Consider the following 15,791-nt stretch of genomic DNA (forward strand, 5'->3'; position numbering starts at 1 on the left):
TAATAAAATTATAAAGTGATGGAAAAAGTAACAAAACTGGTTGAAAGATCCATTTAAACTGTCAAAACTGGGAACAATTTTATTATGTTAGAGCAGCAAATGTAATGTTTTACTCTTACAAGGTATAGGTTACTTTTACCAATGTAAAGGCATTTGTATTTTAATAATCCAGTGTATTACTACACACCAAATGTGAGTGATGATTCATCAAAACATACCGAAGCATTATTTAAACCTTCACTTTCCTAGTTTAAAAAAACACAACAGTTTTCTTTTATAATAGTGCTAGAAGAAATGGCATCACTAAAGTTATGATGCCAGCATTTTGTCTCCTGGAGGTTCAATAAAGTAAATAAAAGTATCTTCAACATCACATGCTAAACGAGGTCCTATCATTTAGTTAGGAGTAATAGCTTCATTAAATACATATATACTGTGTTAATATTTTATTTTTACAGCATACAAAGAGAATGTCCTTTGCTGCCTGCAACAAATCAGCAATTTCAGTTGGTTATATGACTGTTAGGTAGGGAAATTTGGAGCCATGTTCAAGCTGTGCAGGAGGTCAGTTAAAGGCAGACATTTGAGCAGCAGGTGAGGCTGTCTCTCTTACTGTTACAGGTAGGAAATGCAAATGAGTCCAGCTAGAGCTGATTCACACGGTCTCTGGCTCACACGCTTTTAATCTATAAAGCATTTGCATCCAAGGACCGAAACAAAGACATATCCTCATGACTTGAGCTGTGAGACGGGTCCCCAAGTCGTGAAAATGGTAAAGTACTGTTTAATTAAGTTTGTTATATTTTGGTTTATGGTCTGATAACTTTGGGTGGAGTGAGAAGGAAGCGAGCAGGTGTTGTCGAGGCCCACTGTAAAACTTCCATGTAGTTATTTTTAGCTCACCTTTATTTCTTCTTTGGAGTTCGGACTGTGGGAAAGATACGACGGCAGAGATCATTTTAAAGATGTGATTGTATGAGAGTTTAAAGGGTAAACAATGAAAATATCCCAGAAAACTAGCGTTTAGAGACAAGTTGAAGGTAAACTTTTACCTGCAGGCATCTGTAACGACCAAATAAATGTCCTCTGGCAAATCAAACAAGTTTGTGTGTTGCTTGATGGTTTCCTGAAGTTATTAGATTTTGTTGGATCAAACACTGAATCACAGTTTGGGTTTGGTGCTATTTTTAATTTGCGCTTCAGTTTCACTTCCTGGTTTGAGAGAAATTAAACGACTGTTGTTGTGATCTTTTTGTACAGTTTAGTGGAGACGTTCCCAACTCTCTCTGAGGTTCTTGTAGAGACACCGACTGACGTTCGAACGGAAATCTTTGCACGTTTAACTCTTTTATGTCTAAACATAAAATCTGCTCATACTGTATAAATGACATAGAGCTACAGAAGTACTTTGGCAACACAAAAAGTCTCTTTGCACATGTGATTCAACAGGGTTCAAGTTCCTCTTGCTTTTAGCAAACAGTTCTTGCAGGTACATTCTCCTGTACATTAACAAACATTAAACACAAAGGCGAGCTCCAGCTTTTGATGTTTGACTGCAATATAACTAGTACAGAAAAGGCAGAACATAATCTTTCCACCTTAAACAAATGTTAAATTTCATGGCAGCTGTTTGTGCAGATAGTTTCTGAGATGAAAAGTATTTTTTAATTCCTATCAAATATAATTGCTCGTGATAACAGATGAATAGTGTATTATTTGAATAATGCGTGTCTAGTCCTTGTTTGCATCAGATTTCGCTCCACAGCTGCGTGACTTTTTCCTCTTTCCTCCTGTTTACTCCCACAGACTCTGACACCACTTTTTTCAAATGCTCCGCTTTTTATAAAATTTCTCATCTACAGGTAGCGTTTTAACACAGCTCTTATTTTAAGACAAACTTTAGCATTGTCACTGTAACCTAACTCAGCCTTAACATGTAGACATGCTTGGGATTAGAGAGAATGTCGTGAATAGCTGACTAGTGATTTACTTCTCCTTTTTTATTACCTTTCCCCTGCTCCCCATTTATCAGGACTGAAACACCTGGTTCCTGACGTGTTGTGTGTACAGACCGAAAGTGATCTCTCCCTGCCTGTTTATCATCATTTACATTACATCAGCACTTCCTCTACAGCTGCCTCATGCACTGGGACGAACTCAACTTCCTGATATTACTTTTGTAGTGAATTCCACCGTCTTCTGTAACCTCAGTTGTAAACAGCTACACATAAACTTGAATTTCACAAATATTGTTAGTACACTTTTGTTTCAAAGCTTATTTTGAATAAGCAATCAAAAGCCAGACAGATCATTCATGAGGATACAGTTGGGAAAAGTTGACATACCCTCATCATGGACATGAATGTCATGGCAGTTTTGGCTTTTTAAAAACTGCTCCTTTTTTCAGGTGGGAATGATTGTATAACATACACAGTTAAAAAAAGAAGAATTGGATGCAAAAAGTCCAATTTATTCTAATGCACACAGGGTCAAAAGTATAAAAATATTGATAGACCCTGCTGGTATTTGGTTAAATGTTCCAAATCAAGCTGGACGCCAACCAGACACTTTTGTTAACCATCACCAAGCATAGTCTGTCTGGAAGGCTGACCACTCCTCACGGCAGAATTGGTAGAGTCTATCTACACTAGCTGGCTTCCTGGCACAGACCTGGCTTTTAAGTGTTGCTCACAAATTTTCAGATGGGTTGCCATCAGAAGGTCAATGTTAGCCCGCTTTATCAAGTCCAAAACCAGTTTTGTTGTGTTTTGAGGATCATTGCCCTGCTGGAACATCCAACTTAACCAAGTTTTAACTGTCTGCTGTTTGATTTGGAGTGAAGTTGAAGAATTCATTCTCTATTATTCCAACAAATTGTGTGGTACAGTGTCCTTAGTTTTGAAAGCCTCACCTTTATGTCCTTCCTAATATTGTGGCCAAATTGCTAAATCTTTGTCTAATGTGACCAAAAAAAACTTATTTTGCTTGTCCATGTGGGGAGCTGTAAATGTCAGTTGAATTTGAAGTTGTTGATTTTGCAGCAGGTTTGTTTTTCTTTTTTTGTCAGCACCCTCTCTGTTCACGGCAATTTGAAACTCACTTCAAACCCAAATCATCACACTTGCAGCAGTTAGTTGTTTGAGCTGATGTGCTGTGTTTGGTTTCCCAAATGTGGCACTGTGCATCATAGGATGCGATACAGGATAGTACTGTTATAAACTTTGGCATTTATCATGAAAACTGACACCTGCTGAGTCACAGATGTAGCTCCTGGGATTTGGCCATTTCTCTGAGCTTTGCACAGTCAGACCTTGGAGTGAATTTGCTGGGACATCCATGTCTGGGAAGATTGTCACATTGTGTTAACACAATCGTGAAAACTGTAAAGAAACAAGTTGCCAAAACTTCTGCTTTTACAGAGCTGCTCATACTTGCCCTGTGAAAACTTTCTTTTTTATGGGACTTTATGTTTAGGGTGGTGGAAACAGTGAATACAGCAGGTGTTCTGTAATCATGGGCTTTATGGACAATAAAGGAGGCACGTTTCAGGAGAGAAGAAAAAACAGCTTTAGATTATCAAGCAAATTATGTCATATAATAATTATCTAATGTCTACAGAAAAAACAGTGTATGCTTGGCCAGTGAAAGCGCTTATAGGTAATTACAAAAAGACAATTTTATGTCTTTTATTTAATGTTGGGAAGTTTTAAAAGATAGATATTCTTATATGATTGTTTACAGAACTGTGTCCTATCCTACTGTATTTTCATATATTATATTGGCAGATAAAAGATTAATATATCTCTGAGAGTAAATTACACCACAAAAACATACCCTACAAACATTTTGAAGTATTTACATCCTGTGTAAAATGATACAGTGATACCTCAGGTGCTATTTTGTACTGTGTTTTTGTCTCCTTTTCTGCACCAAATAAAGCTCCATTGTTATGTGACCTTATCCAAAGAGGGAAACTGATTCAGACAGACAGATGAAGCTGATAAGTAACTGAAAGTAAATCATTAGGCATGCAGTTTAAGAATAATGGGCTGTGTCACATAGAGACAGCTAAATATCTGTGTTTCTGTCGCTCTGCATCTACTCGTCTCATGAAATCTGGGTATTTGTTCACTAATTTCTGTGGTTTCTGGTGTTTTTCAGAGTTTCTTTGGAAGACTGAAGAACCTGTGAGTATCATGACCAAGACAGAAACCTCATTCATTCTCATTCTTTCCTGCTAAATGCTTATTGTATTAAAGTATTCTCTGTCCATGTCTTTTCTCCCTTCTTCCTTTCAGACCTCCAACTCCTCCTAGGAGGACGGGTGGGATTTGTTTTCACTTTATTAAAGCTGCTTTGATGCCTTTTGTACATCTCTTATGTTCATTCATATATGTTTGTGTCCTACAGATAACAATGCAGCATTTGGGTGGCCGGAGGATGAATTTGTAAGTAGGAAGAGAACAAGTTCTTAAATTTTTGTACTTTTTCATTCAAGTTTTGGGCATTTTTAGGGGCAGGATTTAAGTACTGAATAGGCCAAAAACAATACGTATTGTGAAGGGAGCTGACGAACAATCAAGCAGACATCTCGGTCTTAATATTAACAATACGCAGCAATGCTTTATCATGATAAAGCTAAATAGCTTTACAATATTAGAGCAGGGTACACACTGAACAGAACAGCAGTCTATCTCATGGCAGCCATACTGCTAAAATATTAAAGTTTTATAGTTTGTTTGGAAATAATTGTTAATATTGTTAAGATTACCAACCTTTTCTCACGGCAGGATGATGACAACGACATGTATGAAGCTCCTCCCTGTGAGCGACCGGCTGTCAAAGTGCCACCGAGAGCAGTGGAGGAGAACGTTTATCTGGGTAACATCTGAGTCTGGCAAACTTCAGCACAGATACCGCAGACAGTGAAACACGGTCTTTTCCCCTGAAATTCTTTCTGCTTTTTGCAGAGAGGACTTCCAAACCCGGTGTAACACCGAGGCAGGTTGCACCTCCACCCAGACCAAGCAAATCCTCGGTAATAAAAGCTCAGGGTCTATTTCTTTGTGCCTGTCAACATAGATGTTTTACCATGTTGTAACTGTTTTTTTCATTCGGAAACCTTCGCAACGGCAGGATGCCATCAGCAAACGTAAGTAACTCAGCTCTGTTTGATGATTTTTAAAATCTCATCAGTCCTTTTTTTCCCCCCTACATTTTTACGCTTTCATTTGTGTACTTTAATGAATCACATAAATACATTTATCTCTCTCCAGCACCTGAGGTCATTAGAAGTGATAAGCCAGGGAGGAAGAAGATGCCGCTTCAGACAGTCCCTGTAGAGGAAGGTAATCAGCACCAACACAAAATATTATTTTAAAGGAAGAGCGCACCAGAGTGTAACTGAGTGAAAACTGACTGTGAGGAAGATTCTTTAAGGGGTGATATGGGTGCTTCTACTACTACTTCTTATAATAATAATAATAATATTAATGAAGACTATACTATGTTTATGAGTTTATTAGCCATGTGGTATTTCCAAAAGCTGCTTGATAAACTCAGGTTGCCAAACACTTGTAGCCTCTGCTTGATGTTTCCAGCAGCAACATAATTTGGAGCTGTGAGCAAAACAAAGAGGAGAGTGCCACCTGCTGTAGTGCCACTGAGCTGCATATTAAACATTACAAAATAAGATGCAAGAACCCAAAAACTGCAGGCCTCAGAACAATCTTCTGCATTTCAAAATGATGAATATCTCAGTTTTTTTCCTTTCAATCTACACTCAAATACATTCACTCAAATATAAAGATATTTCTCAGTATTATATAAATCATATTACATACGGTGTTTTCTTTCAATAATTTTGGGTTGGGAAAATGCTTTTAAGCAGAATGGGTTTTTCCATTGCTCACCCCAGTTTGTATTGATGCATCTCTTATGGAAACGAAGGGCTTCAGCTGACACTGATTGCTGTGTAAAATGGGAAAACGACCAGGATGTTGATGCTAATATTTAGTGAAGTAGAAAAAAAAATCTGAAAATGTAAACAGGCCTATTTTTCATTTGAATATTGCGTATTTTAAGTATGTTACATAGGTAAATAGATTTGTGGTAGTCACTTTCATTGCTGGTGCTGTGTTGTAAACAGATGACTAACTTAAGCTCCTACCTGGCGTCCACATAAGTGGACATCACATTTTGGCTTATTTAGACCAAAATACTCAATTTTGCTCTGCAAGGGCCTGATATCCACTTACAAGGACATTATACTGCTACTGTTCTATCAAAATTTTAAATAAGTATCCTCAGATGTGGCTCTTATTTTTCTTAAAAACAAAAATAAGGTAAAAAAAAATAAATCTGATAATTCTTTGTTTTTACATTCATCGGGCCCCAATATGCCCAAATATCAAAGAGAAATTAAAAATGCATGCCGTGGAAGAGTTCGGGTCTTAGGATTAAGGATTATTCTAATTACTTACTGAATAGGTGCTTCATTCTGTGTGCACATGCTGGTAAGCATCACCACTGTATATTTGTGATATGGCAACATAGATCACTAGTCTTTTTTTCTGCATTTCAGATGTGTACCTGGATCCAACTGAAGAACCGGTGACTTAAACATTATTATGTTTTCTTTTTCTTTTATGTGTAATAATATACACACAAAAGAGTGTCAGTTTGAGTGTGTGTGTGGGAGGTGCAAGGAGTCACCCACGACATGTCTGCACTCAGAGGGGGCTGTTGTTTCTTAAGGGCCTTTTATAAGCAGTCGGTTGTCTTTTGCTACACCAACAACTACATAAATGTACCAATACCCATGCATCTTCTTCTGGATGGATGGGTATTCTGGGGCTGGAGCCTATCCCAGCTACCATAGGGGAAGAGGCGGGGTACACCCTGAACAGGTCGCCAGTGTGTCACAGGACACGGCCATTCGCACGCACATTCACACCCATAGGCAATTTAGAATCACCAAATAACCTAAACCCACTAACTGCATGTTTCTCTGTAGTAGCCAGAAAGAATGCACACAAACATGGGGAGAACATGCAAAGTCCACACAGAAAGGTCCCGGTCAGATGGTGGGGTCAAACTCCGGACTGTCTTAGTGTGAAGCAACAGAGCTAACCATGCCTAGATAAACATTTACATGAACATTAAATCTTAGATAAGTCACTAATACCAAAAGCCAATAATACCTGCACAGCTGCATGAATGTAATTTGATGTTTTCTTCTGTATGGAGAAGGTTAATGCCCCTTTGCATATCATATTTGTTGGTTTGCGTTACAGGACGATGATGATGATGACCTTTATTTAGAACCAGAAGCAGGTAAGTTCAAACACACTACATAGGCAGTAGTTCTGAGGCATTGATTACAAGTTTATATGAAAGTGTTTGAAAACCGGAAGTTACTTTTACTTTCCCCCCTCTCTCCAGCTTGCTCTCCTCCCCCGCGTGGGCCCATGAAGATGCCTCTGTCTCCCAGGACACCGGCACCTCCTCAAATACCCTTGTAAGTTCATCTCACTCTGTTTCAAAGCAGCTTTCATCCTATTTGCAGGCAAGCTATGATACAATATGTCTTTATAGCTGTGCATTCTAGACAATCATGTGCATTTTTTTATGCAAATATGGTATTTATAATAGGGAAATTATGTGTTAAAGTCCTGGTAGTAAATATGCAATAAACATTAGCCCTCTCACTGTCTGCAGGAAGAAGCCTTCAATCCCCAGAGATAAGTCTGTGAGTGTGTCTATTAATCTCTGTGCTTCATCTTTAATTTTCTTATGCTAAGCTGGGTCCTGATTTAAAGTAAGCTGTCAGGATACAAGATGAGTTTTAAATTCTTACCCCATATTCCCATTTCCAGTGTCTGAAATTAAACTTACAGGTATGACACAGCAGTAACATTTATTCCCTTTTTCCAGAATTTTGTTTTGCCTCCATTAGAGGACAGAAAAAGAGGTCAGAACCACATCTTCCTTGCTAATTAAATAGATCCAGACAGCTCACAGTCAAAAGATATAAGGAGTACATACATTGCTTCTATAGGTCCTTCGGCAGAAGAGAAACGTCCCACTTTTGCAAAGCCCCCTCCACCAATTCCTGGTGCTAAGCCGCATCTGCCAGCAATCCTGAAGGAACCTAAAGCCAGGTAAGAGCTGACAAATACAAAGAATTTGTGCATCTATATATACTGTGTATATATTGTGCAACTTGCGACTAAAACATTCTGGGAACACCTTAATTGGGTGGTTTTTTCCTTCAAAGTCAGCTTCACATGCATGTCTGGTGATTTTGTTTTACTTCTTTTATGTCTGCTTTGGTTCTTAAGATAGGTAGAGCTGTTCATGTGTCACTAGCATTACAGCATAGCATGCATATGGCTTATTTAGTGAGTCACAAATACACAAACGTTTTATGGTTTTACTACTGTTTACTTTCAGTTGCAACTGGGAACTCAAATTTCAAAGTTATTCAGGAACACCATAATTGTATGATGATGAAATTTACTTCACTGAGACCCTAATGGACTCGCAGAAAGTATTATTCTTTTCTTACAGTTGTTCTGTATGAGGAAATCGCTGCTTGCTTCTGCTGTTACATTGTGAATTTGTAGGGATTCACTCACTTTTAGTGCTAGCCTCAAGTGGCCATTAAAGGAACTGCAATTTTTGACATTTCTTTAGTGTTGTGCCAAAAAGTAATTTCAGATGTGTTTTTTAAGTGTAATGTCATTGCTTATGTTAGTGTAGACTGTAGTATATGAAGGGATTATATATAACGTAAAGAAATGACACATTTTACAGGCATTGTTATGACACTGGGTTATTGTACCTACATTACAATCAAACCACTCCCTTCTACACAAAAACACATCTTTATAGAACTTCTAGAACTTCTTTATAGACTTCTAACCTGTGATAGGCTCAGAATGCCTTTATCTCGTTAATGATAGATATACTTGATGTGTATTTCACAGATTGTAAGCCAACAAATAATTTACACCTTAAATACAGGCAATGCCTTTTTTGGGTGGATTATCACTTTCTGGCACAGCACCTGACCCTGACACCTTATCACTAGAGCTGACCCCCATCCACAAGACCTGCAAGTGTGTGCATGTCAGAATTAAAGTTAGTGTCTAATGTTAGCCTTCTTTTCTATTTTTCAGCCCTCCAAATCCCCCAATACCAGACACTAAGCCTGTGGGTAAGCTCAGTTTTCTTTTTTAAGTCTCTATTAAATCCAAAGGGATGACTGATGATCATTTTGAGTATATTTATATTTGCACTTTGATGTAATCGAAACACAGTTTTCATCATACTTAAAAAAAGAAAAAACAAAACAAAACAAACAAACAAAAAACAACCAACAAAACATTTGACTGTTGCCAAATACAGATTTCCCATGAACTTGTGCTTGACAAACAACTTATCTTTATGTGTTTTAAGCCTCCTATGGTGGTATGAGGGTAACCAGACATAACAGCCTGGAGGTAAGAGGTGAACTGTAACTTAGCTAAAAGTACTTATACAATGATGTGAAAATCAAAAATCCTGAATTCAAAAGACCCCCCCCCCCCCCCCCCCCCAAAAAAACCCCCAAAAACAAAACAAAACAATTTCTCTTATTAAGGAAAAGAAAACCTCTCTATATATGTATATCATTCTTAGTGTAGTGGTTTACACATTCACTTATCGAAGGAGACACAATCCCAAATATCTACGCATAGCAAATTTCAATAGATATATGAGACATGTTTTATAGGTGCGCAGGTAGAGAAGTGTTATATAAGAACCAAACATTTAACCAAGTTTGAGATGTTTGAGATGCATGAGAAACATTTTTAGACAGAAAATCTTAATTTGAGAAATGACTGGTAAACCTCACATTCATGTAGTAGAATATTTACTACGAAATGTAATGATTTAGTAAATAGTATAGTTCAAATTCGTCCTCATGTAGAGAAGGTTAGTAAATGCACTTATACTTCACATTGTTCTGTCTCCCTATGCTCGCTTTCTTTTTGTGTCTTTCCCCTCACCTCCCAGCTGATTGGCTGCCCCTCCTTGAATACTTTCAGTTTTTTACCTTACAGTATTGAAGTGACTTCATGAGACTGTTGTTGTGATTATACTACATAAACAATCCTGCATTAAAGTGGGTTTGATTCTCTTATTGATATATCTGCTGTATGTTTATGTTTCAGGATAGAGAATGGTTTGCTGGTGACTGCAACAGAAAGACAGCAGAGGATCTCTTACAGAGAATCAACAAGGTAAACCTGGTAGTTTTAAAGTGATATAAAAAAAAATAATGATGGTATGTCTCGCTGACACTCAAACATAAAACTCAAACGAAAGCTAAACCTAAGTCAGACAGCTTCAGGGCTCCATGGCAGTGATTTATTTTCCATTTCCTCCACTTACTCTCCCTGATGCATGTGGAGTTTTTTTTACATTCCCCCTATTCATTCCACGATTCATCCATTTATCAGTTTTAGTTGTAGCCTGCTTGACTATGCTTTCATATCTGTCAAGGTTTCCTAAGATGTTCTTTTACATCTAGTTTTATTTATTAGATTTTCCTCTTCTCCTCCCTTTCTCCTTATTGCAGGACGGTGCCTTTCTCATCCGATACAGCTCTGCCCAGAGCACTCACCAACCCTACACCCTTGCCGTGCTTTACCAGCAGAAGGTGTACAATGTTCCCATTCGCTTCCTGGTGGAAACTAAAGCCTATGCCCTTGGAAAGGAAGGAAAAAAGAACGAAGAGGTGAAAAGACAAAGCAGGATATAAAAATTCAGGAGTTACTGAAGCCTATGAAGAATTCCGGGCATAATTTAATCACACTTCTCTCTTTATCTTCTGCTTTCTCTTAGACTTTCAACAGCCTGGATGAAATGATTTCTTACCACAAGAATAACCAACTGCTGCTGATTGACAGCAGGAGCCAGGCCAAGCACACAGCACATTTAACCCACCCTGTATGCACTTAAAACTACACTGAAACAACCTGTTCAGACGAATCATGAGGATAATGGCACAATCACTTACTGCAGGGCTACTGGGTGTCAATCCCAGAAATGTAGTTTCATCTTTATGGAATCTATAACACATAGTACTTTTTTTCATTTTAAATAAGGGAAAGGAGACAGGGTAACTTTCAGTGCACCGAGTGGTCGAAAAATCCTCAGTGACACACTGCCTCAAGATAGCATGAAGTTCAGAGCTCGTCAACTTCGGTGCCTGTTTGCACCATATTGTCATAGTAATGAATAGGTAACTGTTGATGGTAGGCTCTAGCTGTGAGGATGTTTAGCCTTACTGTCATCACTTTTAAAAATACAAAAGCTAAAGTTCTGCTGTTATGAAGCATTAAAATGTCTCAAGAGCTTCACAGAATGCAGCTAATATCTATCTATCTATCTATCTATCTATCTATCTATCTATCTATCTATCTATCTATCTATCTATCTATCTATCTATCTATCTATCTATCTATCTATCTATCTATCTATCTATCTATCTATCTATCTATCTATCTATCTGTATACACTACAAGTTTGAATTTAATTGTGTCTTTCCATTTGGTTATTTTAATGACTTTGACCTATTATATTATGTGTACTCTGCCTTTTCAGTGTATTGTTGTAGTAATTTGTGCAAAACAGACCAAAACTTTACATTTTATCATTTTCCTCATACGCTTATCTATGTTTACTATTCCTCTTTAATAACCACGATTTGCCCTAGATCCCATAACTGAAAATAAGTCTTTATTTGCGGTTTTTGTGATTTATGTTATTCTTTCAGAGAGTTAAGTACTTTGCAAATGACTGATGTTACTTGAAGTCCTTTAAGTAAACTCAAAAACCTGAATGTTTAAAATCTTTGCTTGTGGTATATCCTGGTTTCTGTGGGTGTATGAGAGCTGCATGCTTCCTGTGAGGATTAATCATAAAACCAACCCTAAAACCACCTGGTAGAACAATTACTGTGATACTGTATGAAGAAGTCAGGAGTCTCCCAGCTCCCAGTTTGCATACGTGAGACAGCTGCTCTCTACTTTTAAAGCTAAAATAAACTTTCTTTTTTAATAAAGGTTTTATTTAGGGCTGGATCAGGTGATCCTGAACCATGTCTTAGTTATGCTGCAATAGACTTGGCCTGCTGTGTGTGTGTGTGTGTGTGTGTGTGTGTGTGTGTGTGTGTGTGTGTGTGTGTGTGTGTGTGTGTGTGGAGGTGAGGGTCTTTTCATGTTGCACTGAGACTTTCTTCTTCACTTGCAGCTTTTCTTTTTCAATGTGCTTATACACCACTATTGCATTTAACCATTATCAATGATTAAACTCTGTCTCCAACTGTGTGCAGAACCTCCCTGAGTCTGGTTTTGGACTGGAGGTTCTTCCTGCTTTTACAGTGTTTTTCCTTCCTACACTCACCAGGTGCTTGCTCACACATCTTTGTCTAATTTGTGTTTCTTTCTAATATTGTAGATGAAAGAATAAAATATGGTGGTGAGACCTCATATGATGTGTTATGTATTGTTTGGAGATGGTGGCACTGATAAAAACACAGAAGGCCAAGCTGGACGTGGCAGACCCTTGGAGAAGGGTGTGAACAGAATGGATAAGACTAGGTATGAATACATCAGCGTGACAGTAGTTTGGAGATAAGGTTAGAGAGACTAGACTGAGATGGTTTGGATGTGTGCAGAGGAGGTATAGTGGATATGTTGGATAAAGGATGCGGAATATGGAGCACCAGGGAGGAAGAAAAGAGGCAGATGATTCGCTGGGGCGACCCCTAAAGAGAGCAGCCAAAAGAAGAAGACAAAGAAGAAGAATTAGTATGTGATTTATCAACAAAAGTGTCAATTTGCATTATACAGGGAGTACAGAAATATTAGGCAAGTTGTATTTTTGAGGAATAATTTTATTATTGAACAACAATGTTCTCAATGAACCCAAAAAACTCATTAATATCAAAGCTGAATGTTTTTGGAAGTAGTTTTTAGTTTTAGCTATTTTAGGGGGATATCTGTGTGTGCAGGTGACTATTACTGTGCATAATTATTAGGCAACTTAACAAAAAACAAATATATACCCATTTCAATTTATTTTTATCATGTGAAACCAATATAACATCGCCACATTCACAAATATACATTTCTGACATTCAAAATCAAAACAAAAACAAATCAGTGACCAATATAGCCACCTTTCTTTGCAAGGACACTCAAAAGCCTGCCATCCATGGATTCTGTCTGTGTTTTGATCTGTTCACCATCAACATTGCGTGCAGCAGCAACCACAGCCTCCCAGACACTGTTCAGAGAGGTGTACTGTTTTCCCTCCTTGTAAATCTCACATTTGATGATGGACCACAGGTTCTCAATGGGGTTCAGATCAGGTGAACAAGGAGGCCATGTCATTAGTTTTTCTTCTTTTATACCCTTTCTTGCCAGCCACGCTGTGGAGTACTTGGACGCGTGTGATGGAGCATTATCCTGCATGAAAATCATGTTTTTCTTGAAGGATGCAGACTTCTTCCTGTACCACTGCTTGAAGAAGGTGTCTTCCAGAAACTGGCAGTAGGACTGGGAGTTGAGCTTGACTCCATCCTCAACCCGAAAAGACCCCACAAGCTCATCTTTGATGATACCAGCCCAAACCAGTACTCCACCTCCACCTTGCTGGCGTCTGAGTCGGACTGGAGCTCTCTGCCCTTTACCAATCCAGCCACGGGCCCATCCATCTGGCCCATCAAGACTCACTCTCATTTCATCAGTCCATAAAACCTTAGAAAAACCAGTCTTGAGATATTTCTTGGCCCAGTCTTGACGTTTCAGCTTGTGTGTCTTGTTCAGTGGTGGTCGTCTTTCAGCCTTTCTTACCTTGGCCATGTCTCTGAGTATTGCACACCTTGTGCTTTTGGGCACTCCAGTGATGTTGCAGCTCTGAAATATGGCCAAACTGGTGGCAAGTGGCATCTTGGCAGCTGCACGCTTGACTTTTCTCAGTTCATGGGCAGTTATTTTGTGCCTTGGTTTTTCCACACGCTTCTTGCGACCCTGTTGACTATTTTGAATGAAACACTTGATTGTTCGATGATCACGCTTCAGAAGCTTTGCAATTTTGAGACTGCTGCATCCCTCTGCAAGATATCTCACTATTTTTGACTTTTCTGAGCCTGTCAAGTCCTTCTTTTGACCCATTTTGCCAAAGGAAAGGACGTTGCCTAATAATTATGCACACCTGATATAGGGTGTTGATGTCATTAGACCACACCCCTTCTCATTACAGAGATGCACATCACCTAATATGCTTAATTGGTAGTAGGCTTTCGAGCCTATACAGCTTGGAGTAAGACAACATGCATGAAGAGGATGATGTGGACAAAATACTCATTTGCCTAATAATTCTGCACTCCCTGTAGATGAATCACTGAAGTTACCTGCATTGCATGGATTAGATGCAATGCAATGTTTTAGCCTATGTATGTAATGCACCTATACGTGGTGCAGTTACATATGACACTCATATCCTTGCTTATCAGTCAAGGCATCATCATGTTTCTGCGCTCTTTAATTTTGACCGACTGACTAATGTTTTTAAGGGAATTAAAATGCTTTGTTGTCTAGTAATGTCACACAAAAGCTTGCAGCAGTGGCTAAAAACACAGATGTTTGTGGGACTGCAAATAGAAATATTTGCATAAATAAGTAAAGTCTGCTAAATAACTTCCTGGACCCAGTGAGTGTAATTTGAATCTTTAAGCTCTGCTACAGGGTGACTGCTGGTATGACAAACTTGTGTTCATGGTCTAATATTCATTTCAGTCAATGAAAAGTAGCTAACAATAACTTCTATTAAAATTTCCCCCAGTCATTTTTGCATTTAGTTTTAGGATGTCATAGACTTTGATACATGGACTGGACTAAAATCACATAATTTTTACATGTGGTATCTGCATTTAAAAGATGTATTATTATTATTATTATTATTATTATTATTATTATTACTATTACTATTTTCATATTTTTCAAAGCTACTCATTTTAAGTTTTAATATGTCACTAGTAAATACTACATGGAGCAAGACTACCCTTCTGGAACAGGCATTTTAAATGATGTTCATATTACTGCACATTATACTGATTCATGTCTGGTCTGAAATGTAAATGAGGCTTTCATGTTTTTCAAAGGAACTATGTTTCAAAGAAACCACAAACCCAGAAATTATGGTGTAAATGGTTTGACTTTTAAATAAAGCAGAAACCACATTTTCTATTCCTCACCCTCATAGACTCATTCTCATTGATGACACGCCAGAAAGGTTGTTGATGTTGACATAATACTGAAATGTACTTTTTAGTTGTGCATGTCTTGCTGCACTCCATGCACCACGGTGATGATGGGAGAGGGTCACTGACGTAAAAAGCTGCTTGGAAAAAAGCAGGATTTGAAGTCCTCTAATCACCCATTCAGAAGCACACTTTATAGAAAGATGACTGCATATGTGTGATTGTGTGGTAATTATGCAAAGGTGGGGCGCATGTCACGAGCCCTGATTTCGAAGTTGGTGGAAAGGAAGGGGGAAGGGGCTGCGGCGGAGGGGTACAAAATGCGCGTTCAACTGAATTCATTGACAGCTCAGAGAAAACAATAATAATAATAAAAAAAAATCCAAGGGTAGGGCGTCACATGTGAAGTTATCCGTTTCAATAAGTAAGCACGGGCTTTTAAGACTGCCCATATCCTTACAAGGCTCAGGGA

General features: G+C 38.3%; 1 protein-coding gene across 1 annotated transcript; it reads left to right on the forward strand.

Annotated features, from left to right (window-relative positions):
* Nucleotides 1-4,028: 4,028 nt before the first annotated feature.
* Nucleotides 4,029-11,467, forward strand: LOC308404358 (SH2 domain-containing protein 6; the record flags this gene model as incomplete). Its single annotated transcript, XM_080894385.1, has 18 exons — nucleotides 4,029-4,120; nucleotides 4,260-4,324; nucleotides 4,411-4,448; nucleotides 4,791-4,881; nucleotides 4,971-5,038; nucleotides 5,137-5,152; nucleotides 5,277-5,348; nucleotides 6,584-6,612; nucleotides 7,296-7,335; nucleotides 7,444-7,519; nucleotides 7,720-7,750; nucleotides 7,936-7,972; nucleotides 8,060-8,162; nucleotides 9,183-9,220; nucleotides 9,463-9,506; nucleotides 10,221-10,289; nucleotides 10,628-10,786; nucleotides 10,894-11,467. 18 exons carry the CDS (start codon nucleotides 4,029-4,031, stop codon nucleotides 11,008-11,010), a joined length of 1,185 nt encoding a protein of 394 aa, XP_080750511.1. The 3' UTR covers nucleotides 11,011-11,467.
* Between the last annotated feature and the right edge of the window lie 4,324 nt (nucleotides 11,468-15,791).

The sequence above is a fragment of the Rhamphochromis sp. 'chilingali' genome (assembly GCF_963969265.1).
Source record: "Rhamphochromis sp. 'chilingali' genome assembly, chromosome: 10".
Classification (NCBI taxonomy): Eukaryota; Metazoa; Chordata; class Actinopteri; order Cichliformes; family Cichlidae; genus Rhamphochromis; species Rhamphochromis sp. 'chilingali'.